The 25,762-nt window shown below is 61.6% G+C and overlaps 13 protein-coding genes and 2 non-coding genes across 15 annotated transcripts; 8 read left to right on the top strand and 7 right to left on the bottom strand.

Annotated features, from left to right (window-relative positions):
* Positions 1 to 61: 61 nt before the first annotated feature.
* PAN0_t007c0003 lies at positions 62 to 167 on the bottom strand. The gene is made up of 2 exons: positions 130 to 167; positions 62 to 97 (listed from the first exon to the last, which is right to left on the bottom strand). It is a non-coding gene; the product is annotated as a tRNA-Tyr (tRNA).
* Positions 168 to 1,928: 1,761 nt separating this feature from the next.
* PAN0_007d3170 (uncharacterized protein) lies at positions 1,929 to 2,596 on the top strand (the record flags this gene model as incomplete). Its single annotated transcript, XM_014801255.1, has 2 exons — positions 1,929 to 2,244; positions 2,472 to 2,596. The coding sequence occupies 2 exons, from the start codon at positions 1,929 to 1,931 to the stop codon at positions 2,594 to 2,596; spliced, it is 441 nt and encodes a 146-aa protein (XP_014656741.1).
* Positions 2,597 to 3,005: 409 nt separating this feature from the next.
* PAN0_007c3169 (ash2-trithorax family protein) lies at positions 3,006 to 5,528 on the bottom strand (the record flags this gene model as incomplete). Its single annotated transcript, XM_014801254.1, has 1 exon — positions 3,006 to 5,528. The coding sequence occupies one exon, from the start codon at positions 5,526 to 5,528 to the stop codon at positions 3,006 to 3,008; it is 2,523 nt and encodes an 840-aa protein (XP_014656740.1).
* Positions 5,529 to 5,690: 162 nt separating this feature from the next.
* PAN0_007d3168 (uncharacterized protein) lies at positions 5,691 to 7,106 on the top strand (the record flags this gene model as incomplete). The annotated part of the gene is made up of 1 exon (XM_014801253.1): positions 5,691 to 7,106. The coding sequence occupies one exon, from the start codon at positions 5,691 to 5,693 to the stop codon at positions 7,104 to 7,106; it is 1,416 nt and encodes a 471-aa protein (XP_014656739.1).
* Positions 7,107 to 7,312: 206 nt separating this feature from the next.
* On the top strand, positions 7,313 to 7,418 carry PAN0_t007d0002. Its single transcript has 2 exons — positions 7,313 to 7,350; positions 7,379 to 7,418. It is a non-coding gene; the product is annotated as a tRNA-Leu (tRNA).
* A 341-nt stretch (positions 7,419 to 7,759) lies between these two features.
* Positions 7,760 to 8,300, bottom strand: PAN0_007c3167 (uncharacterized protein; the record flags this gene model as incomplete). Its single annotated transcript, XM_014801252.1, has 2 exons — positions 7,760 to 7,966; positions 8,043 to 8,300. The coding sequence occupies 2 exons, from the start codon at positions 8,298 to 8,300 to the stop codon at positions 7,760 to 7,762; spliced, it is 465 nt and encodes a 154-aa protein (XP_014656738.1).
* A 1,011-nt stretch (positions 8,301 to 9,311) lies between these two features.
* On the top strand, positions 9,312 to 11,294 carry PAN0_007d3166 (p-loop containing nucleoside triphosphate hydrolase protein; the record flags this gene model as incomplete). The annotated part of the gene is made up of 2 exons (XM_014801251.1): positions 9,312 to 9,349; positions 9,443 to 11,294. 2 exons carry the CDS (start codon positions 9,312 to 9,314, stop codon positions 11,292 to 11,294), a joined length of 1,890 nt encoding a protein of 629 aa, XP_014656737.1.
* Positions 11,295 to 11,485: 191 nt separating this feature from the next.
* On the bottom strand, positions 11,486 to 12,337 carry PAN0_007c3165 (maintenance of ploidy protein mob2; the record flags this gene model as incomplete). The annotated part of the gene is made up of 1 exon (XM_014801250.1): positions 11,486 to 12,337. One exon carries the CDS (start codon positions 12,335 to 12,337, stop codon positions 11,486 to 11,488), a length of 852 nt encoding a protein of 283 aa, XP_014656736.1.
* Positions 12,338 to 12,927: 590 nt separating this feature from the next.
* Positions 12,928 to 14,298, top strand: PAN0_007d3164 (UBA domain-containing protein Mud1; the record flags this gene model as incomplete). The annotated part of the gene is made up of 1 exon (XM_014801249.1): positions 12,928 to 14,298. One exon carries the CDS (start codon positions 12,928 to 12,930, stop codon positions 14,296 to 14,298), a length of 1,371 nt encoding a protein of 456 aa, XP_014656735.1.
* A 137-nt stretch (positions 14,299 to 14,435) lies between these two features.
* Positions 14,436 to 15,914, bottom strand: PAN0_007c3163 (HAD-like protein; the record flags this gene model as incomplete). Its single annotated transcript, XM_014801248.1, has 1 exon — positions 14,436 to 15,914. One exon carries the CDS (start codon positions 15,912 to 15,914, stop codon positions 14,436 to 14,438), a length of 1,479 nt encoding a protein of 492 aa, XP_014656734.1.
* Positions 15,915 to 16,248: 334 nt separating this feature from the next.
* On the top strand, positions 16,249 to 18,064 carry PAN0_007d3162 (uncharacterized protein; the record flags this gene model as incomplete). The annotated part of the gene is made up of 2 exons (XM_014801247.1): positions 16,249 to 17,181; positions 17,315 to 18,064. 2 exons carry the CDS (start codon positions 16,249 to 16,251, stop codon positions 18,062 to 18,064), a joined length of 1,683 nt encoding a protein of 560 aa, XP_014656733.1.
* A 90-nt stretch (positions 18,065 to 18,154) lies between these two features.
* Positions 18,155 to 18,766, bottom strand: PAN0_007c3161 (actin-related protein ARPC3; the record flags this gene model as incomplete). The annotated part of the gene is made up of 2 exons (XM_014801246.1): positions 18,155 to 18,685; positions 18,761 to 18,766. The coding sequence occupies 2 exons, from the start codon at positions 18,764 to 18,766 to the stop codon at positions 18,155 to 18,157; spliced, it is 537 nt and encodes a 178-aa protein (XP_014656732.1).
* Positions 18,767 to 19,046: 280 nt separating this feature from the next.
* Positions 19,047 to 19,352, top strand: PAN0_007d3160 (uncharacterized protein; the record flags this gene model as incomplete). Its single annotated transcript, XM_014801245.1, has 1 exon — positions 19,047 to 19,352. One exon carries the CDS (start codon positions 19,047 to 19,049, stop codon positions 19,350 to 19,352), a length of 306 nt encoding a protein of 101 aa, XP_014656731.1.
* Positions 19,353 to 19,562: 210 nt separating this feature from the next.
* On the bottom strand, positions 19,563 to 21,521 carry PAN0_007c3159 (uncharacterized protein; the record flags this gene model as incomplete). Its single annotated transcript, XM_014801244.1, has 1 exon — positions 19,563 to 21,521. One exon carries the CDS (start codon positions 21,519 to 21,521, stop codon positions 19,563 to 19,565), a length of 1,959 nt encoding a protein of 652 aa, XP_014656730.1.
* Positions 21,522 to 23,209: 1,688 nt separating this feature from the next.
* Positions 23,210 to 25,760, top strand: PAN0_007d3158 (RNI-like protein; the record flags this gene model as incomplete). The annotated part of the gene is made up of 2 exons (XM_014801243.1): positions 23,210 to 25,585; positions 25,635 to 25,760. The coding sequence occupies 2 exons, from the start codon at positions 23,210 to 23,212 to the stop codon at positions 25,758 to 25,760; spliced, it is 2,502 nt and encodes an 833-aa protein (XP_014656729.1).
* Between the last annotated feature and the right edge of the window lie 2 nt (positions 25,761 to 25,762).

Here is a 25,762-nt window from a genome sequence, read left to right as displayed (position 1 = left end):
TGTGGTGGGTCGGCTCAAAGGTACGGTGAAGTAGGCTAGAAAAAATCAAAAAAAAGAAGCGTCCGGACAGCCGGAATCGAACCGGCGACCTATGGTGCTTTTCCGTTAATGCCGGATTAGGGTTTCCAATTACAAACCATCGCTACTTCCAACTGAGCTATGTCCGGCTTTATGCACATGCAGCTACGAGTTGCAATTATATACAAGCTGCATTCTCAGCCACTGCGGCTTACTGTTTCGGGGCTCGCAACGCATGGCCTTGACGGCGCAAAGATACCGCCGGCACCCATCGCTCGTCATGCCAGTGGTAGCGAAGCGAGGTGTGCATTGCGAGCTTGATTGCACAGCCGAAAGGGCGCGGCTGTGACGGATCCAACGGAAAGCGAGGCCGTGCAGACTGGGAGTCACGCCAAACAAAAGGAGGGTTGCATGACGCGCGTGTGCATCAGTCGCGCCGTCGAGTCATCTTTGTATCGTCGGCTCCCTCGTGTCTCGCTTGCCGCTACATTCCCCACGCCTCTCCCACAACCGGCAACAGAGTCACATCGAGCAGCACGCTGCTTCGTCAAGACGTGACTGTCCTTCGGGATCACGATGGCTTTGGCGGCGCAGCATCGGCATCTCATTCAACGCCGAGTCGCCTATGTCCGTCTTTCGTCTTTCGTCGCTACCTCCGTCCTGACTGACAGATTTTGAGATGCGATGCCGTCTTCGCTCGACGCTTGTGACCACGATCATGCTGTCCGACGCTCTTCTGTGGCTGTGTTGATAGGCATGCTACGGGATGCGAGGAGGGTTGGATCGGCAAAGATAAGAGGCGGCGAAGACCAAGGAGCCGAAGCGAGGTGGCACGAGGTGGCGATGCGAGAGGGGCTGGGTCGAGCTCCGCGGGAAGCACGACGATCGTCGACGCACGCGCGGGAGCAGCTGTCACAGCATGCCGGTGGACAGCTTGGACCCTGCGTCGCCGTGGTCGCCACGTCCACGGGCCACCACCAAAATTGCAATCTCGGCTGAGTTGGCGGCGTGTGCCTGAGCGGGAGTGGGATTTTTCTGTCTCCGCCAACCGGTCAAGCCACACGCACCCCTCACGTTGCGGGATCACGATGATCAGAGTGGTCTTGGCAGTATGCGAAGCCCAGCTGTGCTATCGCCATGCGCAGCCAAGAGTGCGTGTACTTGCGCGCCTAACAATGTCGGCACGCGATCAGGGTCTCGCCAGGGATGGTGATGGGTACGGCGTGCGTAGTATCCCACCGGACCTCGGCAAAGCTTTCTTTCAGGCGACGTTCTCGAAGGCTGTTCGGGGGCTATGGCGAGGAGTGGAAGCGAGGAGAGCGAGGGACGGACTCGGTGAAGGAAGGCGTGAGAGCACGGCGGAGTGGGTGTACCTGCAAACCGCAGCGCCAGGTCCGCGGTAATTCGCTCGCGCTACGCGACGGCTGCGCATAAGGCCCATGTGGGCGTGGTGCATTGACAGCACCGGCCTCAGCCATGTCCGTCTGATGCGACGGATGGTGACTCGTGCCCGACTCGCTCATGACGTGCAGTTGTCCGTGACTCCATCCCGCGGAAAAGGGTCTCAGGCTGTGCTTGTCCGCTAGTGGCTGTCGATATCGCACGCTCCTCCCCGTGCCTGCTGGAATGCCATACTCAGCCAGTCGCGATCATCCGCGCGTCTACACTGGTCTCACAGCATGATCCTATGAGCGCTCAGTCGATCATCACCCGCTGCGCCACTTGCCATCAACACCTATAAAACCTGGCCCTCCTCATGGTCGTCCTCTCGCCCTTTTCCCCTCAACTCACAGTTTCCACATAAAGTCTCCAACACTTTCAAACTGACTACCACCGCACGCACAAGCTCTTCCAGCGCCACGACTTTTATGCACCCGCTTTTCAGCTCATCCTCCACCCCCAAAACCACAATGTTCAAGCTCTTCCGCAAGACCAAGACCACCACCGCCGCTTCGGTCATGGAGCACGCCAACGGTTCCGAGACGACGCTCGTCAGCACGGCAGCCCCCAAGCGCAAGACGCGACGCGAGTACGAGCCGTACCAGGCTGAGTTCTCCGGTCTCTCTTCCCTCGGCGGCATGCCTTCGCTCGGTGGACACATGTTCATGGAGCCCCCCTCGCCCACCAAGTCGAGCCGCAAGGCTCAGCTCAACATGGTTCCTGCGCAGCCGTTCGAGCGATCCCCGCGCGCAAGCGTTGTTCAAGCACGCCTAGAGACCGTCCAGGGTATGTTCCAGCCCGCTCGTCCTCGCTCCTGAGCAGACGAGCACCAAATCATCTTGAAGAAAAAACCATCAATGGCAAGCAGGCACGCGCGCTTTGGTGGGAGGGAATCAAGGTACAGTGAAGACGACCACCTTGATTTCCGCTGTTCTTCAGTTTCTCGACGAGTGGTGCGGAATGACTGACGATTGTTTGGTGGGTTGGGGACTCCATGCACTTTTTTTTAACAGGACGTGGCTCTATGGACACTCTCACTCCTACTGCATCGACGAGCTCGACGAGCTCGGAATCGACCCAGCGCAAGCTCAAGAAGCAGCATAAGACGTTCTTCAACAACGCGTTTGGCAACACCTGAGCAACCAAGCTGCTTTGGTCTCAGCCCCCTGTTTATTGAAGTTTTATGGTCTCACCCTCACCGCCCGCGCGCGTCGGCCATCGTGCTGCCGACCGCGTCACCACTGCAGTTCATGCTCCGATGTGATCAGCTCATCGCCACGCTTACGCTAGCGACCTCGTCTCACATTGTCAAGAGCAGCACCTCGTGCCAGAACTGCGCCGACACATCAGCGAACAATCTCCAGCTGCGAACATCCCGCCTGGCCCATAACGCATGTTGTCCCCCCCTGATCCTGGTTCTGTCTTCCATCATGGCCATCCGCCACTTTTCTCAGATGTATTCTCCTCTTGTTGTGCGTCTGATGGAAATCCACAGAATCTGGTCCATTCTCGCTTTGCTTGCGATTGTACTTTTAGAGGCTGATGGATTAAAGGGCTGAATCGACCATGTCGACATCGTCGTCGCGCAGCGCCGGTTGTACAGGCGGAGTCGTGGGTGGCGACGAAGCGATGTATGCTGATGTTGGACTCTCGTTGACTTGCTCGACCGGACGATCTGCGCTTGAATCCTCGAACTTCACCATTGGAACCGTGGCGAGCGCCGACACGGACGCATCCTCGTCCATGTGTGCGTCGTGCTGGTCCGTGATGGTGGTATCCGCCTCCGTGGCGTCAGGCTCGTGCTCTGGGTGCGGAGAGCTTGCGGCCGAGTTGCGCGCGAGTGCGGCGGCGTGCTTCTTCTTTGCGGCTGCATAGCGTTCTTTTGCTGCATGGTTGCGCTTCTCCCTCTCCTCGGCCTGCTTGGCAGCGGCAGCCTGGGCTCTCGCCTCGTCCTGCATGTCGTACTGCCACATCTCGGCCAGATGCTCCTCGAACCGCGCCGCTAGGGGCTTCCACTTCGCCACCCCCTCTGACTCTTCCATCTTCTCCCATCCTGGACCCGCTGATGATGCATTCTCCAGTGCGGCTTCGATGTCCGCGGGGGGCGGGAACTTGAATCCGTGCTCGCCAGTGATGAGCCGCGCGCGTGCACCGCCGTAGCACGAGACAAAGGGAAAGTAGCCGAGCGCGCCGTCGTCAAATACGTTTTCGCGCGCGCGGATGTTGATCACTGGCTCGGCGGGCTCGGGTTTCTTGGGATCCTGCTTGGCCGCGCGTCCGGTGGGCTTGAGGGTCGCAGGCCTGAGGTTGGAGAATCCCTTGACGCGGAGAGGCCGGAAGTCGAAGAGGTCGCGAAAAGCGATGCCCTGCGGGACGCCGTTGACGACAAAGCCGATCTTGGAGCCGGCGATGCGCGGTACGGGACGCAGCGAGGGGGTTGCAGGCCCGGACGGTTTGTCCTTGGCAGCCGTGGTCTTGCGGTTCTTGACCTTGGCCGAACCACTCGCTCCACCGGACGCACCAGCACCGTTGACCGCAGCCGCCGCGGAGGCACCATTGACAGCCTCCGAGGAGGCGGAATTGGTGGGGTCGAGGGGTTCAAACACGCCCGTGCCCTGGATACCCTGGTGTGCTTCTTCGATGCTGTTGCCTTTGCGACTGCGTTCCATGAGCTGATCCATCTCGCGCGTGCGCGGATACTCGAGGCTCTCAAAGTAGAGCTGGCCCTTGTACCGGATGGGGATGCGTTCGCGGCGGATGTTGGCCGGGTCATTCTCGTCCTGAGGCGGTGCCGGCTGGGGCAGCTTGATATACATGCCGACCACATCGCCCGCCTTGAAGGGCTGGCCGTACGGCAGAGGCCTGGAGAGCGTGACCTTGTCGCCGGTCTTGTCGCGGAAGCCGTACGAGTAGCCGTCGAAGCCGACGGGCGCGTTGAGCGGCGCTTCGCGGCGTGCCCAGCCGAGACGGACGTGCGAGCCATCCTTCATGGGCGCAGGCAGCGGACCAGGGGCGCCGACGCCCGGAGCGAGGTGCTCCGGTGGCAGGATCTCGATTTCAGCATACCACTCTCCCTGGCGCACGCCGATGTTGGTGCGTGCGCCGCGGAAGCCCTTGTCGGTCGAGACAATGTCGGCAGCAGCCGAGATCTTTGTGAAAGGGGAGCGATCGGACCAGCACCAGTGCACGGTGGCGGGCAGCGTCTCGAGCGTCTTGAAGAGCGTGTGCGGCAGGTGCTGGCTGGCGGGACCTGCGGCAGTATAGCGCCATCCGTTGCGATTGACGGCAAAGTTGACTGTGTTGTACAAGGTGGAAGAGCCGACGGTGGGAGCGAGGTGCGGCGCGGGGGCAAAGTCCTCGGCATCGTTCTTGCGCAGAGCAGGACCGCGATAGCCCTGGGGCAAGGTGTGATTCGACTGATTGGATGCGGTCGGGGTGGAAGCGGTGCCGTCCGGTGTGGAGCGTCCCTCTTCGTCCGATGGGCTGGAGCGTCCAGAGGGTGGAAGCGAAGGCGTTCTGGAGGCTGGCTGTGCTGGTGGCCGGCCCAAAAGATGAGGCGCGGTGCGAGCGATGTAGACCTTTTGTGCCTCGGAGGTGGAAGCGGGCGCCGGTGTGGACGAGGCGGAGCGCTCGGGGAAAGGGGACGAGGATGGCGGGGGCGGCGAGGAAGGATGCGGAGCTGGCGACGAGGGCTCGCTGGGTATGGGGTACGAGTCGGCGTTGTGCTGGGTCAGATGGTCGTACTTGCGCTTATGAGGTGCACCGGGCGCGTCGAGGTGTTGAGGCGCATTGCCGCTGCCGCCAGCGCCGTCCGCTTGAGGAAGATCAGGCGGCAGCGGTGGAGTAGGCGCCCGTGGGCTGTCTATGTCCATGGCATGAGCGCGGGCCGTGGCAAAGGATGCGATGGATGTGAAAGCAAGGTGGGTGTGTGCTGTCCGCTTCTCCACCTCTTCTTCCAGGTAAGTTAGTCCAACAGCCGCGGACAGACGCTCCACGTGACGGCCAGCTCCGCGCTCTGCTGCCTCACTTTTTGGGTTGTCAGCTGGAGAAAAGCGCGTCGCATCGCGCATTATTGGCGACCCGGTGCGAAATTTCGGGCGCTGTTGTGCGCTTTCAACTTTTGGGCTGTGGGCGAAGCGCGGAGAGTGTTACTTTCGCAGCAGCAGAGACCAACACCACCTTTCGCTCTTACCCACCATCCATCATTCATCTGATCACACACTTCTTACAACATGGACGCACAACGCTTGCCGCCTCCCGAAACACCACGTCGACAGCTGCTCAAACGCATTCACCGCAGGAGCTCCATCCTCCCTTCCGCCGATCCATCGGTCCACCTCGCCCCCTCGACCTCCGCATCCACCTCCACCTCCCGCTCCAACTCCCGACGCGCATCGCTCAACACAGCAGGCACCTCGCCTCTACTCAACAGCGCAGCACTCGAACGCCACGACGAGGCAGACGAGGATCATGACCAAGCGGATAGCACCCATGACGCCAGGCCCGCAACTGCCATTCCTGACCATGACCAGGGCGACATTTACATCGACGCCAGCCACTACGGCGTGCACACCGACATGCAAGACCACAAAGATGCAGACGAGAACGGCGAGGAGGCAGCATGGGCGCAGGTGGATGAGCTCATGGACACGGTCCAGCTCAAGAACCAGCGCATCCTTCAGCTCGAAAAGGAGCTAGCCCAGTGTCAACGCGACCTGCAAGCCGAGAAGGATCGCATCAAGCCATCCTCGAAGGCAGGCAATGCCAACGCTGGACAAGAAAAGGGACTCACACGTGCGGCGGCGGTCAAGCTCGAACGCGAGTTCCTCTCGCAGGAGATGATCCTCAAGGGTCTGCAGCGCGATAACGAGGACAAGACGCTCGAAGTCGAGGCGCTCCGACGCAAGCTCAAGCTCATGTCCGACTTCCTCTCGCGCCAGTATGGCCCCGACGACTGGGAAGCAGTGGTTCAGGCATCTTCTGGACTTGCCGCTGCAACCAGCTCTGGCGCCAAGGAGTCCACGGTGGCTGCGAGTCCCGACAAGGAGAGCCTGAGCGCAGTAGCTCGGTTGCTCGGCGCTGCGAACGCGGCAAGTCCACGCGGTGCAAATCGTGCCATCTTCACTCCGCTTCTCGGCAGCGACGCCATGGCCAATCCTTTCTCGCCCATGGCTGCAAGCCCAACAAAGACGGGCGCGGCCATCAACAACGACGACGAGCTCATCCCCACCATTGCGCGGCTGCACACACCCGCCTCGAGCCCCAGCAAGATGTTCGTCTCCTCGTTCGCCCGGCCTCGCACCTCGCTCGACAACGCCAACGACGAGCTGGCCAACGAAACGACGGAACAGGTTCGGCAAGAAGAGATTTCCTCGCCGCACCCGAACCTGGAAGCCACGGCATGTGCGAACCTGAGTGTGAAGAACACTGCTGGACCGAATGAACTACCAGCTGGAATCGATCGCAACATGCTGCTCGCTTCGATCGAGAGCGTGCGTCTGCTCATCCAGGGCTTCGAGCGCAAGAACGCAATGCGCAGGGCAGAGCTGGAAGCTACGATCGACAATGCGCTCCAGGCCGAGCGCAGAGCCGAACGGCTGCAGGCCGAGGCAGCAGCGCTCACCACTCCTACTCCCGCAGTCATCTAGACCTCGCGTGCTTGCATTCCATATATCCTCACGTGCCTACTCGCTATCTGCTGTCGATGCTGTTGACAATTCATACCCCGTGCCGTTGCTGTGCTTAGCCCTGTTCCTTTGCCAGGTGCGTGGTCGCCGCGAGTCAACGCTTCCAAGGTGCACCTTCCTAACTAAACGGGAATATATATACAATAGAAGCCCTAACCAATATCTAAGGCAAGATGGCCGAGTGGTCTAAGGCGTAGCATTAAGGAAGATATCCTGAGTACTCAGGAAGTGACCTGCTATCTTCGGGCGTGGGTTCGAATCCCACTCTTGTCACCATTCTATTTTTGTCGCTTTTTGTCGTCATTACCCAGCAACCTCCTTATTCGCTCTTTGGCCTGTTTAGACCATGAGCAGGATGCAAAGTGAAGCGAAAATTGTGCTTGGAGCAAGCGGTAATGGTCGGGAGAATGAGGTGGGCACACTGTAGGGAGGGGAGCGGCAATATCGCGATGGAGCGGCCCCTACGACAAGACAAGGTGCAAGAGGGTGAATGCTGATATGATTCGGATACAAGTACATGGAGAGAGCGACGGGGCTCGGTCGGAGCGGGGAAGAGGCTGTGTGGCCGGTTGGGTCAAGGGATGGCGAGCAAGGGGGATACGAGCAAGACAGATTTAGTCGCGGTTGGTTTGGACGAGCCTCCTATCTTCCTCCTGCTGTTCCTTGATCCTTCTCTTCGTGAGCATGTCGCCGATGACGGAACGGTAGTAGGTGCCATCGAAACCCTCTGCTCCCATCCTCTGATACTCGGGCAGACCGAATTTGCCCTTCCTCGATACACCGCCTTCGCTGGCTGGTCCTGCAAACACGTAGGGTCGCAACTGAACGCTCGCCAAACAGGAATAGTCAGCCTCTGTGGTATACTTTACGGAATCACCTCGAGGGTGTGGATCGTACCTTTGTTTGTGCAAGGCCGGGGGGTACGACGTAGTTGGGCAGACGAGCTTCGTCGATGCGCTTGGTCTTGAGGTGCCAGTATCGCTCGTTGCCGTTCTTGTCGTACAGCTGGTTGCCCTGCGGATCGGCAGTAGCAATGCGCTTGCGACGCATGATGTTGCCCGTGCGCGTGCCCTTGTAAAAGTCGCGATTCGCCTTCTTGGAGTTGAGCGGAAGTCGGCTCGCCTTGGAGCAGGCGACCTGGGTTGGCTTGAACATGGTGCCGCGTTAGAAGCTCGAAGAAATCTGCGATCGGGTTGGTGTGCGAGCGTGTAGTTGCGGGCCCGGCGTGGCAGATCAATATGCTTAGCAGGCAGGTCAGCTGCGACGTGTTTGTCGGATCGAGTCACTGTGAGACCGAGTGTCAATGTCTGTGTCGAGAGATGGTGGTGTCGGCGGCAGCAAGAAGAAGTGGCCCAAAGACAAAAAAAGTGCCAAGTCGAGTCGGCGCGCCTCGGAGCCGGTCAGCAGGGCCCTTGCATCAGGTCGACTTGTTCTATTTGTTAGACCGAAAGCTTCACTTCTGTCGATGATTTGACCGCCACCTCTGCAAACGTGCGTCATGTGGCGGCGAAGCGCCTGATCGGGCCGACTTGCACGCAGTGGCCACACAGGATGGGGCGCATCGGCAACGACTCTTTGAATTTTTTTTGGAAGCGAAGAAACACGACCCACAATTTCGAAAATTTTCTCAGGGAGAGCGGCGCGCCTGGCACGAGCCAAGTGTGGGAGGCGCTGCTGCTGCGTGTGCGCCAGAAGTCGCAGTGGCACTCGCTCAGCCGCCAACAACTGTCAAAAATTTCGCACTTGCACAAATCGATCTGCCTGGTCGGCAACGCTCGAACCACAGCCAAGCAGCCCAGCCTGCTCAGCCCGCCTTTCGATTGACTGCTCAGCAGGCACAGCTGCAATTCCAACCACTTCACTCGGCAGCAGAGGGCCAACCACCACCTCCTTCTCCCCCACCGTCTTATCCTGCAGCTGCGACATCTCGTCTTCCACTGCACACTCCCCCCTTCTCGACGACTTGACAAGCCACTCCTTTTCCTTGAACGGACAAGCAGGCTTGCCCCATCGACGTCGACTGCACCGCGGATTTATTGAGGTTACTTCTGCGTCGTTTCCTCCTCCGTGAACCCATCCACGACTCCTTTAAGGCGCACTTTTTTGCTTTGCTGCGCATCCCTTCGCATCGTCTGCATTCCATCCTAGTCGTCTAGCTTCGCCACCATGCCTCCCGTCTCTGCTTCCAAGGCCAAACGTCAGGCGTAAGTCTCCATTCCTGCCGCCTTGCCGGCCGTTCCCAGCTATGACCATGAATAGCAGTACTGACCCCAGCTCTCACTTCCTCCATCCAACAGCGAAAAGGCCGCCAAGGCCGCTGCCAAGGGCGAAAAGTCGTCCAAGTCCTCCTCCAAGTCCGGCACCACCAACGGCACCTCGGAGACGCCCATGACCAACGTCTCGGCCAACACCTCGGTCGAGGAGCTCAACATGAAGAAGCTCGCCATCGCCACTGAGCGTAACGCCTCGGGTGTCCTCACCTCGGACAAGCAGAGCCGCGACATCCACATCGACAACTTCACCATGTCCTTCCACGGCCGTCTGCTCATCGACACCGCCACCATCAACCTCAACTACGGCCAGCGCTACGGTCTCCTCGGCGACAACGGCTCCGGAAAGACCACCTTCCTCGCCGCACTCGCCGGCCGCGACGTCGAGATCCCCGAGCACATTGACATCCACCTCGTCTCCGGTGAGGCCGAGCCCTCCGAGGTGAACGCCGTCGACTACATTGTCGCCTCCGCCAAGGAGAAGGTGGCCAAGCTCGAAAAAGAGATCGAGGACCTCTCGGTCGCCGACGAGATCGACGAGGTCACGCTCGAGCTCAAGTACGAGGAGCTCGAGGAGCTCGACCCCAGCACCTTTGAGACCAAGGCCGGCATGATCCTCCACGGTCTCGGATTCTCGCCCGAGATGATGAAGAAGCCCACCAAGGACATGTCTGGTGGTTGGAGGATGCGCGTGACGCTCGCCAAGGCGCTCTTCATCAAGCCCCATCTGCTGCTGCTCGACGAGCCCACCAACCATCTCGACCTCGAAGCCGTCGTGTGGCTCGAGGCGTACCTCTCCACCTACAACCACATCCTCGTGCTCACGTCGCATTCGGCCGACTTTATGGACTCGGTGTGCACCAACATCCTCGACCTCACGCCGCAGAAGAAGTTCCTGACGTACGGTGGTAACTACTCGACCTACGTGCGCACCAAGGAGGAGAACGAGACGAACCAGATGAAGGCGTACGCCAAGCAGCAGGAGGAGATCGCGCACATCAAGAAGTTCATCGCCTCGGCGGGTACGTACGCCAACCTGGTGAAGCAGGCCAAGTCGAAGCAGAAGATCATCGACAAGATGGAGGCGGCGGGCCTGATCGAGGCCGTGTGGCAGCCCAAGCCGCTGCGCTTCAACTTTGAGGACGTGCGCAAGATGCCGCCGCCCATCATTGCGTTCAGCGACGTCGCCTTCTCGTACAGCGGCAAGAAGGAGGACTTCCTCTACAAGGACCTCAGCTTCGGCATCGACATGGACTCGCGCGTGGCCATTGTGGGCCAGAACGGCACGGGCAAGTCGACGCTGCTCAACCTCATCACGGGCGCGCTCAACCCGGTCGAGGGCACGGTGCAGCGCCACGCGGGTCTGAAGCTGGGCAAGTACTCGCAGCACTCTGCGGACCAGCTGCCGTACGACAAGTCGCCGCTGGAGTACATGGAGAGCAAGTACAAGGACAAGTTCCCCGAAAAGGAGATCCAGTTCTGGCGTGCGCAGCTCGGCCGATTCGGTCTCTCGGGCGCGCACCAGACGTCGCCGATCCGCACGCTCTCGGACGGACTGCGCAACCGCGTGGTGTTCTCGCAGCTGGCCATGGAGCAGCCGCACATCCTGCTGCTCGACGAGCCGACGAACCATCTCGACATGGGCTCCATCGATGCGCTCGCCCAGGCGATCAAGGAGTTCGAGGGCGGCGTGGTGATCGTGTCGCACGACTTTAGGCTCATCAGCCAGGTGGCGCAGGACCTGTGGGAGGTCAAGGACCGCAAGATCGTCAACCTCTCCACGCAGGACGTCTCGATCCAGGACTACAAGAAGAAGCTCGCAAAGAACTCGGCCGAGGCCATCGAGCGTGCCAAGCTCTTTGCCAAGGGTAAGGCGTAATCGTCTTTCTTTGCTTTCTCCCCCCAAAAGGTCGTCTGTTTAGCATGTTCATGTGTAGCTATGTGACCCCCTCCCCTTTCCCGAGTGCTGTTCAGTTTTGTTGGTTTCGGATTTCACTTTGTAATCTGCGTTGCTCTTCATTGCTGCTGCTGTGTGTGAACTCGGAGACAAAGATATGAGAGACAGGAATTCTATCTTTGGCCGATGCATTCTGGGCCGAGGATGGCCATGTCTACCCAGCGTTCGACGAGGTCGCATACGCCTGGGTAGCCTACGGCTGGTGGCGAGTGTTGTGGATGGGCCGAGTTGGATGGTGGAGGCGATGCGCCGGACCACTTGAAGTCCCTGTAGTCGAAGAGGCGATTTTCGGAGCCAAAGGCGATAAAGTGGGCAAAGAGCGAGTTGAAGTGGCCCTCGCAGCAGAGGTGGACGAGGTGGTGGAACTGTGCGTGGTAGATGTGCGCAAAGACGCGGAGGAGCTGCTTGTAGATGTGCTTGCACGTGGTGAGGAAGGTGGGCGGAAAATCGCGCGACGCCTTGGTCGGGAAGGTGGCTTCGTCCGACAGCAGGCCTCCGACCCAGGTCATGACGTAGTCGATGTACTGTGGAGCGGGCAGTTTGACCTGCTTGCGGTTCTGGTCGATCCAGGTGTAGTCGAGACCGACGCCTGCGGACATGGTGGGGTTGTTGGCGACGGTGCAGAACTCGGTGAGCACGCCGTAGAACTGGTTGAGGTTGTTGAAAAAGTCGAACAGGTTGACCGCCACCCACTCCTTGGGATCGACGTACTTGGGCACCGACGAGATGGTCTTGAGCGAGCCCTTGACGAGCGATGCGCCCACGAACGGCTGGCACAGGTAGAGCGGCTTGGTGCTGCCGCCGAGTGCGAGCGCGGATGCCGACGAGGGCGACGTGGGCGAGCGCGGATAGCCGGGATTGGAGAGCGAGGAGGGATCAAAGGTGGGCATGTTGGGATGGGTGGGCGACTTTTTGGGGCGCGATGACCGGCCCATGGATCGGCCTAACGAGTTGAAGAACGACATGGTGCGCGCACGATGCGGCTCGAGCCCGAGCTGGCGCTGTGTGGTGGAGACGCGACGAGAGAGCCAGGTGGGATCAAGACGAGGAGAGCTTGCTGTATTTGTGTGTGTGTGTGTGTGTGTGCGGTGTGCGTGGTGGCTAGATGGCGGGCGGCGAGGTAGGTGTGGGTGGTGAGGAATGAAGCATGTGCGCAACGGCTACAAACGAGTGCAGCGCGGCCAAAAGTGTTAGTTGCAGTCGCGCGTCTGAACCGCTCGGTGAGGCCGACTCGGCATAGAAAAAGAGCGCTGCGCTGGCTGCCTGCCTGGCTGGCTGGCTGGCTGTGTGTGCTGTCACCATCCCAATCGCAGTTTGGCACATCGGCTGCAACCTCGGCCCGATCGATTCAGCCCAACCACGCGCCTCCGGTTAAATTGGCCGAGTGCTCCACATGCAGTTCTGCGGGTGTTGGGTTCGGCTCGGGTTGCTTGCGACGCCCCGTGACGACGCTGTCATACGACGAGCCGACTCAGCCTTTCTCACGGCAACAAAGCAGATACTGCAATCCACCTCGGACTGCTCTCTTCCCTTACCGCCACTACGATCGCCCATCATGATCACCGTCATCACCGAGGATGACCGCACCTTCCCCATCGACGTGGACGCCTCCATCGAGATCGAAAACTTACTCGCGCTTCTCGAGGACGACTCGTCGATCCCCGTAGATCAACAGCAGCTTCTCCACCGAGGCAAGCCGCTCGACGATCCAAAAGCTACACTCGCCAGCTGCGGCGTCCAGAACGATGACCTGCTCATCCTGCGCGATCGACGCAATGTCGCTTCCGCATCGGCTTCGACGTCGGCCAACGCTGGCTCACGCGCGCTCTCGGAAGAGCAGGCGGCAGAACAGATCCGCCAGCAGATCCTGTCCAACCCGCAGAGCCTCGCCCAGCTGCGCGCCAACAACCCGCAGCTCGCCGACGCCGCCCTCAACTCACCCTCGCGCTTCCTCGAGCTCGTTCGAAGCGCCACCCAGCGCGGCGGCGGCGGCGGCGGCGACTACGACTCTGGCCTCCAGGACATCACCGACGAGTTTGACATTGACGCACAGCGACGCATCGAGGAGAACATCCGCCAGCAGCGCGTCATGGAGAATCTCGAGCATGCCATGGAGTACTCGCCCGAGTCGTTTGGCCGCGTCACCATGCTCTACGTCGACTGCAAGGTCAACGGCACCGACGTCAAGGCGTTTGTCGACTCGGGCGCGCAGGCCACCATCATGTCGCCCGAGTGCGCCGAACGATGCGGCATCATGCGGCTGCTCGACACGCGCTTTGCCGGCATCGCACGCGGCGTGGGCACCGCCAAGATCCTCGGCCGCGTCCACTCGGCGCAGCTCCAGCTCGGCTCCACCCTCTTTCTCCCCTGCGCATTCACCATCATGGAGGGCAAGGGCGTAGAGATGCTGCTCGGCCTCGACATGCTCAAGCGCTACCAGGCCAACATCGACCTCGCCAAGAACGCGCTTGTGATCAACGACCAGACCATCCGCTTCTTGGACGAGCACGAGCTGCCGGCCGAGGCAAGTGCAGAGTACGAGATCGGCCAAGACGGCAAGCCCAAGCCCGTCAGTTCAGGAACCACGAGCGAGGGCGTGGCGAGTGCAAATGCAAATGCGGCAGCAGCAAAGTTCCCCGGTTCCGGTCAGTCCGTGGGCTCGGGCTCGAGCGCTGCTGCAGAGGGTCGGCGCATGCACGAACATGGATGGAGCTTCAGCCATCCGCCCCAGCAAGCTTCGGCGTCAGCAACACAACAGCAACGCAGCGCACCACAGGCGCCACCGCAGCAACGAGCGCAGGCGTGGCCACAAGCATCGCTCACCGCGCTCACCGATCTGGGCGCTTCGCCCCAACAGGCGCTCGAGCTGCTCAATGCCGCCAACGGCAATGTCGAAGTCGCCGCCAGCCTGCTCTTCCAGCAATGACCCCCAGCGCCGCAGTAGCAATCGCAGCAACCAACACACATCGAAACAGTTCGAAGCGTGTGTATGTGCGATAGAAAAGGTGTTGTTCATGATTACGTCAAGGTCTGCTGCTGAGGTTGAGTGGTGGATGTGCATGTCTACTTTGACGGCTGGTCCTGGTCCTGGCCGGCGCCCGGCTTCATGCCGCCGGTGAAGAAGCCCCAGGTGTTGAGTTTCATTTCGCGGATCTGTCGTTCCTGTTCTTCCTTGGCCTGCTTGCGCAGCGCCTCGCCGTTTTCGGCCCAGTACTTCTGGTCCTCGAGGTACGCCTGGAGGTATCGGTCGTGTTCGAGCTCGTAGATGGTCTTGTCCGCCGGCAGGCCTGCGTTGGCGCCGCGCGAGACGCCGCCAAACACGGCGCCGAGCTTGCCCAGCCGCTGGGCGCGTGCGCGGTTGTCGGCCAGCTCCTGCTCGCGGATCTGCGCCGCACGTCGTGCGTGCTCTGACGCAATGTGCGTGCCCGCATACGCCTTGATCGTATTGCGCACGTCGTCAATCGCGTAGATCCCAATCGCCTCAAAGAACGGTACGAGCCCCACCAGCTCGCGGTCGGCACGATCGCCCTTCCACGGCTTGATCAGGATGCCGTTCTCCGGATGCAGGTGGAACGAGTCCGGATTGGTGTCGACCACAACCACCTTGCTCAGGTCGCGGTTGAGATGCGAGAGGTCCTTGACGAGCTTGCCGTCCACCGTGCGGCACGACTCGCGGAAGAGCGTGTAGGCGACAAAGCGGCGGTCCGGATCGAGCTTCTCGATGATCGGTCCCGCCGTGAAGAAGGGCTGCGTGGTGAAGAGCACAATCTCGTAGAACTGCGACAGGTAGCCCAGGAAAAAGTCGAGGCCCGGTCGCTTGGCTGTGCGCCAGCCGTGCTCGCGCGACCACTCCGAGTGCACCAGCAGATCGTCCAGGTCGATCACCATCGTATACGGCCTCGAGTAGGGGAACGGCAGCGGGTCGGGCAGCAGCTGGTCAAACACGGGCTTGTTAAAGTCCTCGTACATGGCGGCGGTGCGAAGCTGGATGCGGCCAAAGAACGAGTCGGCGTTGGGTGCGTCCTTGAAGCGCTCTGCCTCCGCCTCGTTGTCCCACGGCCGGCCAAGGTTGTAGGCGACCAGACTGGCGCCGGCGAGCACGAGACCGCCGAACAGGCGCACCGTTTGCTGCCGACGGCGTTCGATGGACGACATGGAGCGTGCGCCCGTCTTGGCCTTGGCACCCGTGCTGCCGGACTTGCCCGCCTTGTCATCCGTCTGCTCGATTAGCTGTGATGCCACTGGCATGGCCGACGTGTCGAGGTCAAAGATCGACGAGTCACGGCGCGTGTCGACTTCCGGCTCTGGCGTAGGCTGCTCTGCGGACGGTGCGTCGGAGGTTTTGGACTGTGCTGCGGACGAAGAAGAAGAGGGTTTGGATTTGGRCGACGACGACGACGACGACTTCTTGGGCGGCGGGGTGGCGAGGAATCGGACGCTGCTGGGAGCGACAATGGCTTTCGGGAGGGCGGCGTGAGCAGGTGCGAGCTGCGAGCGTGCAGCAGCACGCATGGCGTATCTGGCAGCCACGTTGAATGCCATCGCGAAAAGAGTGGTCTGGTGGTGGAGGCTGGAGATGAAGGCTCAGCCCGCGACTCGATGACGGCGAAATTCTCGGCGAGTGCCGGCAGCAACGAATCTCGCGCCTCAGCTTCATCCGCTGCCTAATCAGAGGGGAAAAAAAGTGCGATCCCAAGAAGAAATGGCCCTCAAAAAGCCTAGAAAAAAAGCGAGAAAAGTCGGTCCCTCACACTAATTTACTTTCGGCAGATCCGGACGCTTGGATCCCTGAAAGTGCTGCTTTTGCGCCTGCCTCGCCATCAACATTCGAGACCTGTCAATCCCCTCATCATCAATCTCGAGCACCGTGGGAACCATGGCGGCCAGCACAGCAGCAGCCTACATCCCGCCGTCCTTCGGCCAACCAGGCGTAAGTATCTCGTATCGACCCAAGCGGCTCACCAGTGCACCATCCGACCATGCCTCGTTGCCCACCAGCCCCGTCGTCACGGTCGCGGTGCCGCCGGCGTCGATCCACCACATCTTTGCGCACCGACAGTGGCGCGCAGGCATGCTGATGAGCGATGCGCTCGTCTCTTCCGCCTTCCGCATCGAGGCGCGCAACGTGCTCGAGCTCGGCGCGGGCACGGGCCTCCCGTCGATCACCGCGGCCCAGCTGCACACGGCCAAGCTGGTGGTGGCGAGCGACTACGACGAGCCGACGCTCATGCGCGAGCTCAAGCACAACGTCGCCGCCAACATGGCCGCCTCGCCGCCCGACGTGCGCCGCAAGATCAAGGTGGCCGGCCACATATGGGGCAAGAACACCGACGACCTACTGGACTGTCTTGCCGCGAGCGAGAAGTTCGACTCGGTGCTGCTGGCGGATTGCCTGTGGGATCCGCTAAGCCATGCGGACCTGCTCAAGACGGTGGTGGCCGTGCTGGCGCGCACGCCCGACGCGCGCGTCAATGTCATCGCCGGCTTGCATACGGGCAGGGAGAAGGTGACTTCGTTCATCCGGCGTGCTGCGCGCGCCGGGCTGGTGCTGGCCGATGTCGAGGCGCCGCAAGCGTGGCCTGCGCTGTCCGAGGATGCAGAGACCGAAGAGGACCCCGATGCGAGCCGACCGGGGAATGAGGCGCTGGCGCTGGCGAGGGAGCGCATCCTCGAGCTCAAGGTGTGCGGCAACACGCCCATCCAGCACGGCGAGGCCGAGGCGGAGGCGCGCATCGACGACGAGCCGCGCCTCACGGGCGAGCGCCGGCCGTTTCGCATCGAGGGCTACGGAGAGACCACCGAGGGCGACGTCAAGCTGCGCAATCGCTGGCTTACCGTGTGGAGCCTCGCGTGGGCGGCACCGTGAACGACTGCCAGAGCTATGCCATGCTGACACCGCGCGCCCTGGGTGTTTGCCTTTCTGATGTCCCTGCGGCTCACAGCGCGCCTTTCTCATGCGCTCCTGCGTCGGCGCGATGCGTTGTGGTCTGCGGCCCCACCTCGCCACCCCCCCTCGACTCGCCCGCGGCTTCACCACCACACAGCGCGTCTTTGCGCCGACCAATGCTGTGACTGCCAAGGTGCTGGGTGATACACGCGTGCTGGCGACATACGAGGGCCCGCTTTCGGCCACATTTCGGCGTCTCAAGCTGTTCTCGCTCGGCTCGCTTGCGCTGGCGAGCGTGCTGACGCCCGTGCTGTTGCTTGCGCCGGGCGAGATCTCGATGGCGGGCCGCGTGGGCCTGTGCATCACTGCGCTCGCCACGTCGGGCGTATCGACGGCGCTCATCGCCTGGATCGGAACACCGTACGTCGGCACGATGCGGCTGCTGGCAACGCCGCAGCATCAGCACGTCATGGAGCTCAACACGCTCGATTGGAGGTTGCGCAAACAGACGACGCTCGTGTACGAACCGGCCTTCCTCCGTCCCACTTCGCGCCCCTTCGCCGCCTGGGAACTCACGAACAGTGCGCCTGCACCGCGCGATGTGCCTGCAACAGAGACTACAACCAAGGTCGCAGAGACCATCGACGACAAGACGGGCACATCCAAGGGCACTTGGGCTGTCACCTACGCGCCTGCCGCCGACGACGGTGGCGCGAGTGCCAAAGTGGTCGTAAAGGGTAAGCCGACGCGCTACTTTAATGTGCACGAGGAGCTGCTAGGTCAAGACTGGCAAGTTTTAGGCTAGATCCTCACGCCGCAATCCACACTTTCACGACAGATTGGTGAGAATGTGGGATTGGTGGGATTGCGATTTAGAGATGGATGGCGGATGGGTTCAAGTAAGGCTCTTGCCCATGAACCTTCTCTTTGTGAAGGCGATCCACCACTTGCTGGGGGTACCATCCGCAAAAACCTTTTCCACGAGACGGGCGGCGGTTTCCTGTCGAAGCTGGGTGAGGTAACCCCTGAGTTGATCCGCCTCTGCCCTACCCGCAGGAGGGGCGTAGAGGCTGTTGAGCGGGAAGTTGGCATCGCCGGGAAGGGCGAAGCTATCCACCGCGTAGGTGGCAAGTTGTTTGTTGGCCTCGTTTGTGGACCAGGGCACTTTGGACGCGGCGATCTTGGTGAGACAGTCGGAGATGAAGAGGATGAGGTAGATGAGGACGCGGTCGGCGGGGCCCTTGATTTCAAAGTTGCGGAAGAGCGAATTGGCGCGGAAGAGGTCGATGCTTTCGTCGATGATGTCTGGGCGCGAAGGGTCGATGGGAGGTGGAGCGGGTCCGCGCGTGCGAGAACGGATGGGAAGAAGTGACATCGACCCAATCACGCGCACTTCCGGCTCCTCGTTGTACGACGAATGGTACGCCTGCAACACCACCAGCCAAAACGCAATCCGTCAAAAGCCAATTCTGAATGTATATGTGCGCAGATGTGAACTTACTGGCATGTTTGAAAAAAGTTGGTGATGCTACGATGGTTGAAGGTCGACGAGAGATGGCTCGATCGTGACAACTCCACTTTGAGTCGCAGCCTCAGCCGCAGCTCCCAAAGCTGTGCCCATCTCGCGTGTGGATTTGGAGCGCATGGCCCCGGCGCGCTGCTCCAATTCTCCAGTTTGTCAGATCTGCAAATCCCGACCCTCCCTTCCCCCTGCCCCGCACGTGATGTGCTCCCTCCCTCCCACCTCCATCCTTGCTTCTCCACCACCAAACCGCTTTGCTTCAACAATGACGACGCACGTGGTAGCCGATATCCACATCTCGACATCCGCCTCCTCGGCACCTCTTCCCACATCCCCACTTCCACTCGACAATGCTACGCACTTGACGCCTTCCACTCAACTCCGCGTCCCCCTGCACGCAGACGGACATGCTTTCAACAATCTCGCAGACTCGATCGACTCGACACGCGCACACCTCAACGCAATCCTCACTACCTGGAAGGACTGGGCCGGAAAGGAAGTCTCCCCCGCAGGCGCATCCCAACCTACCGACGACCAAGAAGAAGATGAAGACGAAGAAGACGAGGAGTGAACTCTAACCACCATCACACTTGCTCTACACCGGCCCGACATCACCGGAATATACCCCTCCCCGCACCGCCTGTACCACTAACGTCCTCGCTCAGCCTGCTCAATGCATCGCGCTTTCATCGCCAAACAGACATTGCTCGACACTGATAACATTGCATACAAGTACAAACCCTGACAAGAGGCGCGCCGCGGTGTGGAGTGGCCGCCATGACTACGAGACCGGGGCAGCATCGGGCGCCTCGGTAGCAGCAGTCTCGGTCTGGCCATCCAGCGCCGGATCAATGACTTCAGCTGCGGCTGGGGCTGGGGCTGCATCAGTTGCCGCCGCCGGCGCTGCCGCCTCCGTGGCTCCCTCGACGGCGGCCACAGCAGCCTTGTCAGTCGCCTGCGCGGCGGCGGTGCTGCTCTCGGCCTGTGCCTGTGCCGGCTGCTGCTGCTGCTGCTGCTGCTGCGACTTGTCATCGAGGTTGGTGCGCGAGTCCTCGCCCTCGTCGTCGATCTCCTTCTTGGTGCGACGCGTGCGGATGGTGCGGATGATCTTGTCGAGCGTCTCCTGCCACTGGCCCTGCCAGGCGTCGGGGAGGTAGCGCGACTTGATCTGCTCAAACTGCTGCTTGAGCGTGTCGCTCGGCCACTGCCACGTCTCGAACGACAGGTCGGCCCAGCGCACCGTGTCCTGCGTAAACGTGTCTTGGAAGTTGAGGCGCTGCAGCAGGATCAGGTCGTCCTCGCCGGGGATCCAGACGCTGTTGTCGAGCTCGGCGCGCGTGGGGTGGCGGTTGTTGCCGCGCACGGCGTGCTGCGACGCCTCGGCCTCGTCGCCTTCGCCGGTGGTGCCGTAGTCGCGGCGCGGGCTGGTGCCGGAGCGGTCGACGCGCGAGCGGATGTTGGAAAAGAGGTTCGAGTAGACCTTGTAGGAGCGCTTGTTGCCCATCATGGTGGCGATGGCCTTCCACGAGATGACCTCGCCCGGATGCTCCTTCTTGTACTGCTCGAGCGCGGCGAGCACCGCCTTGTCCTCCTCGCCCGTCCAGGTGGGGCCCTCGGCCATCTCGTCCTTGACCTGGAGCTTGACGAAGCGCGAGAGCACGTCCTGGTTGAGGCGGCCGAGGCGCTTTGCGACGCTGGCGGCGTCCTCGCGCAGCTCGCCCATGCGGCGACGGATCTCGTAGTCTTCGGCGAGCGTGTAGCGGCCCTGCCTGCGGAACTGCGACTTGTTGGTGCGGACGTGGAGGCGGACGGCGATGTTGGGCCTGCCGTCGAGGCGACCGGCGAGGTCCTTCCAGAGCTCGGTGTACATCTTTTCCCAGCCGCGGTCGCGGTAGTTGTAGAGGAGCTCCTGGAAGTCGTCCTCCGAGAGGTTTTTCAGCTTCATGAATTCGGCGATGCCGTTCTTGATGGTGTCCTGCTCCTCCTTTGTGAATCGGCCCTTCTTGTACTTGAGGCCGATGGTCCTCTCGAGCTTGGCGAGCATGTCGGACGAGTAGACGCGCTCGACGAGGAGCTCGCGCGGAGGTAGACCTCGGAGCTCCTCCAGCGCTGCCTCCTCGGACATCTTGGGGCGGCGACCGCGACGCTCTCCGTTTTCGCCCGCCTCGCGCTTGGTCTTTTTGGCGGCCGAGGGGGTGGAGCCGTCCTTCTTGGGGCGACCGCGCTTGCGCTTGCCCGGCTGTTCGGCCGTGGGGGCGGCAGGGGCGGCGGGCGCGGCGGTAGCGTCGGCAGGAGCAGCAGTGGCAGCAGCGGCGGCTGGGGCGGCGGGGGCTTGGGCTGGGGCAGCGTCGGCGACGGCGAGACTCTCGACCACCTGGGCCGAGGTGTCGGCGGAGCCATCGAGAGAAGGGTCGATGGGGAGGCGATTGGCCGAGGCGACGGCGGAGACGGCCTGAGCGGCCGAGGCGGCGGCTACGGTGGCAGCGTCCTTCTCTGCCTGCTCGCGTTCGCGACGTTCGCGTTCCTTGCGCTCCTTCTTCTCGCGCTTGCGATCCTTACGAGCGGCTTCGGCTTCAGGGCCGGTGCCGTCGAGCTCCTCGGCGACGGCGTCAGCATCTGCGTCGTCAGCAGCGGCAGCGGCAGCATCGTTGTCCTTGGCCTTGGTGAGCTTGTCTGCGGTGGGTGCCGCGGTGGCCGATTCGGCTGCGGCCGCGGCGACGGGGTTGGGTGAGAGAGCCATGGTTTTGTGGACGATGTCGAGTGTAGGAAGGGTGGGTGAGAGTATCTGCAACGCGAGAAGCGCTACGTGACGCGAAGGGGTGTTAGTGGAGAAATGGCGTCGGGGTCGAGTGTTGGATGGAGGGAGCGAGCAGGACCGACGTTGGCGTTGTGAGGTCGAGGGAAGAAGGGGGGGAAAAAAGGACGGAAAAGGGGGGCGATCCTTAAATTGATTTCAGGTCGGGGGGGTTGGGCGCGCGCGAGGCATTTGTGAGATTGGGCGAGTCTAGCAGCAGGGCAGCGCCCGGAGTTTTCGAGGAGAGTGGCTCTGCTGTGGGGGAATTTTGGAAATGCGGGAACGAGCGAGCCAAGTGAAAAGTTTGCAATCGCGCGCCGAAATTGATGCAGATGTAACAGCCGGGTCGAGGCACGGGAGCAGTGTGATGTGCTGCGGATTTGTGGGTGGCTTGGCGCGGTGCGTTGTCAGCTGGCCATCGATCGAACACGGTTCATCTGCGTGCAGCGGCTGGCACGGACCGCATTTCGGTTGTTAGGCTGAGTCGCGATGCCACCATGGCCTGAGTCACAGTCACAATCACCGTCACAATCACAATTTCAAGCACCCTCCCAGTGACAATTTCAAGGGCGTGTTAGCACGCTACAACTGCCGCCGCCGAATGTGCGTCCAAGCGCGGGTTGAAATGCGGCTTGGGCCCAGCGGCAGGTGAGGGGTCTCGGAAATGAGATGAGCTGGCTTGGCAAGCTGCATGCAGACGGGCAGACGGGCAGACGGAAAGCGAGGTTGGCTGGCTGGCTGGCTGGGCGGCTTCCCGCTCCTCATCGGCCGTTGCTCATCGGTTGCGGATGCAGGATGCAGGGCCTTGCCGTTCCCTGTCAATTGACGGGCAAGCAGACCGACAGGGGGCGGTGGAAGCGATCAGAGACCGACGTCGGATGCCTCTCTCTCCCTCTCTCTCTCTCTCTCTCTCTGCGCTGCGCTTTGCTGCACCACCCTTCTTGCCGATGGAAGCGGTGGATGCTTGGAATGCACGCAGAAGAGCGACGATGCAATCCATCATCATCATCATCGTGCGGCTGCTGCTACTTGGGGAGCGTGCTTCTCTGCAACCACTCGGAGTTGGGCGATTTGGCGGCCAAATTTCCCAATTTTCGACACACGGAGCGGGGGCGGCAACGCAAGGGGGCCCGGGCCAAGGCGATGCGGTGCGGTGCATTTCAGGGCCAAATCTGCCAGACGGCCACTCACAATCGGAGCTGGCTCGTGAGGCGGCTGGTGAGGCGATTGAGCCTCCACCCGGAACCAGATCTGACAGCCCAACACTTTGTGCTCTCGCATCGACCACTGATGACCTCGTCGTCATCTCTCTCCATCTCCATCTTGTCACGACCCGCTCCCTTTTGGCGCCGAGAACGTCCATCGCTTCGCAATTATCCTCGGCATACAGCATAGCATAATCCAGGCCGCGCCACATCCGCAACTGCTCTTGCGCGACCACCATCAAAAGCATCTCTCCGCACGTTTTTCTTGCACGCGTCTGCGCTCAGTCGTCTCGGTGCAATTGCTGCTGCTGCTGCTGCTGCTGCTGCTGCTGCTGCTGCGGACGACAACAACAACGACAACGACAAATCGCGCGGCTCAGCTCTTGTATTCCGCAACGACCGCTCCGCACTTGACTCCGCACCACCATCATGTCGCGCACCGCAGACTCCTCACCCAGAGGCTCCAACTCGCCCTCGCCGTATCCATATCCGCATACCAACCCCCTACATGACGCTGACGCTGCCGCTGCCGTAGCCGCCTCTCCTCCCACCGCCGGTCCTTCCATGCGCCGCACCATCGTCGACACACTCATGCACGACCGTTCCGACTCGCCCGCCAGCTTCTCCGCACCCCGCGCTCCCCCTTCCCCCTCCAGCACCTCCCAGTCCGACGACGGCAATCCGCAGCAAGACTTCGCCGACCTCGCCTCCATCGACGATGCCGACTCGCGCACAAACTCCAACGCTCGCGCCTTTGACCCCGCCGCCGTACGCCTCTCGCGCAGAGGCACCTTGATACCCGCCTCCCCCACCTCCTCCAACGGCACCTGGATCCTCCAAGACGCCCCGCTCAACCACGCCTCCAACCTCCCGCACGAGATCCTCCTCCACATCTTCAAGTACCTCGTCCTCTATCCGCCCGACCTCCTCTCCTGCCTCCTCGTCTGCAAGTCGTGGTGCCTCAACGGCGTCGAGCTCCTCTGGCACCGCCCGGCGCTCTACAAGATCTCGTCGCTCTTCAAGCTCGTCGGCGTCATCCGCAAGCCCGAACAGCTCTTCCCCTACGCCGACTTTGTGCGCAGGCTCAACTTTACGCTGCTCGCAAACCAGCTCGAGGACCAGCTCTTCCTCATGATGGCCGCCTGCACCCGCCTCGAGAGGCTCACGCTCGCAGGCTGCTCCAACATCACCGACGCCACCCTCGTCAAGGTCTTCCAGTGCACCCCGCACCTCGTCGCCATCGACCTCACCGACGTCGCCGACATCACCGACGCAACGCTGCTCACCCTCGCCGCCAACTGCCCCAAGGCCCAGGGCGTCAACCTCACCGGCTGCAAAAACATCACCTCCCACGGCGTCGCACAGCTCGCCACCGCATGCCGCCTCCTCCGCCGCGTCAAGCTGTGCGGCTGCGACAACATCGACGACGAGGCGCTCCTGGCGCTCACCCACCACTGCCCCGCGCTGCTCGAGGTGGATCTCATCCACTGCCCCAAGGTCTCGGACCGCTCCATGCGCGAGGTGTGGATGCGCAGCTTCCAGATGCGCGAGCTCAGGCTCTCCCACTGCACCGAGCTCACCGACAACGCCTTCCCGTCCGCGCGCGGCACCACCGGCGTGCCCATGCTCGGCACCTCGCACTCGGCAGGCTCGCGCTCCGCCATGGTTGCCTCGGCCTATGCTCCCGATTCGGCGCCCACCAGCCGCGGTGTTTCACCCGGTGCGGATGGCAGGCGCGGCGACGCCGGCCTCACGCGCACGCTCACCGCGCCTTCCATGTCAATCGCGGGCGACCTGGCGCACGGCCGGCTCTTTGACCATCTGCGCATCCTCGACCTCACCAGCTGCCTCTCCATCTCGGACGACGCCGTGGAGGGCATCGTGGCCAACGTGCCGCGCCTGAAGAACCTCGCGCTCACCAAGTGCACGCGCCTTACCGACGAGGCGCTGTACAGCATTGCGAAGCTGGGCAAGAATCTGCACTACCTGCATCTGGGACACGTCTCCAACATCACCGACCGGGCGGTGACGCATTTGGCGCGCAGCTGTACGCGGCTGCGCTACATTGATGTGGCGTGCTGTCCGAATCTGACGGATCTGTCGGTGACGGAGATTGCGAACAACATGCCCAAGCTGCGACGCATCGGACTGGTCAAGGTGATCAATCTGACGGACCAGGCGATCTATGGGCTGGTGGACCGCTACAACTCGCTGGAGCGCATCCACCTGAGCTACTGCGAAAACGTGTCGGTGCCGGCGATCTTTTGCGTGCTGCAGCGGCTGAATCGTCTGACGCACTTGTCTCTCACTGGGGTCCCCGCATTTCGGCGGGCCGAGTTGCAGGCCATGTGTCGTCCACCGCCCAAGGATTTCAACGAGCATCAGAGGCAGGCGTTCTGCGTGTACTCGGGTAAAGGTGTGCATGATCTGCGCAAGTTTCTGCAGCATGTCTATTCGGACGAACAGCTGGCTGCCGAGTTTGGCCAGTTGGAACCGCGCGCTAGGAATGCGCTCACGGGGTTGACGCTCGAAAGTGCCGCGGGGCAGGATGCGAGGCTGGGACAGTTGAGGGTGGGCGCTCAGCCAGAAGCGAGGAGGGTACAGCTTTCGCCGGCCGAGCAGCTGTACTATGAACAGCACCGCGAGCTGGCGCGGTATGCGAATGCGCGTCGGGCAACCGAAGATGCAACGCTCCTTAATAGGCCTCGGTCCACGCAGCATCAGAGCGCGTTGGTGGATGCGCAACACGAACGCAACCCGGGTCTGCCACTCGTTGCGCCGCAGCGCGATGTACAGCTACCAGACGTACAGACGTCTCTTCCGGACGAGCCCATGGACACCGAAGCGCTGCGAGCCCGACGAGCCGCCCATTTCGGCAACTKAACCCCCCCCCCCCCCCTYTCGCMCTYCCTGCAATCYTTAYTCTTTTTCACATCCACACGTTCTGTTTCYCCCGCTATKTTTTGGTGTTGGGCGGTGAGG

This window comes from Moesziomyces antarcticus, assembly GCF_000747765.1.
Source record: "Moesziomyces antarcticus DNA, scaffold: scaffold_v10007, strain JCM 10317, whole genome shotgun sequence".
Classification (NCBI taxonomy): domain Eukaryota; kingdom Fungi; phylum Basidiomycota; class Ustilaginomycetes; order Ustilaginales; family Ustilaginaceae; genus Moesziomyces; species Moesziomyces antarcticus.
This window is presented reverse-complemented; position numbering and strand designations above follow the sequence as displayed.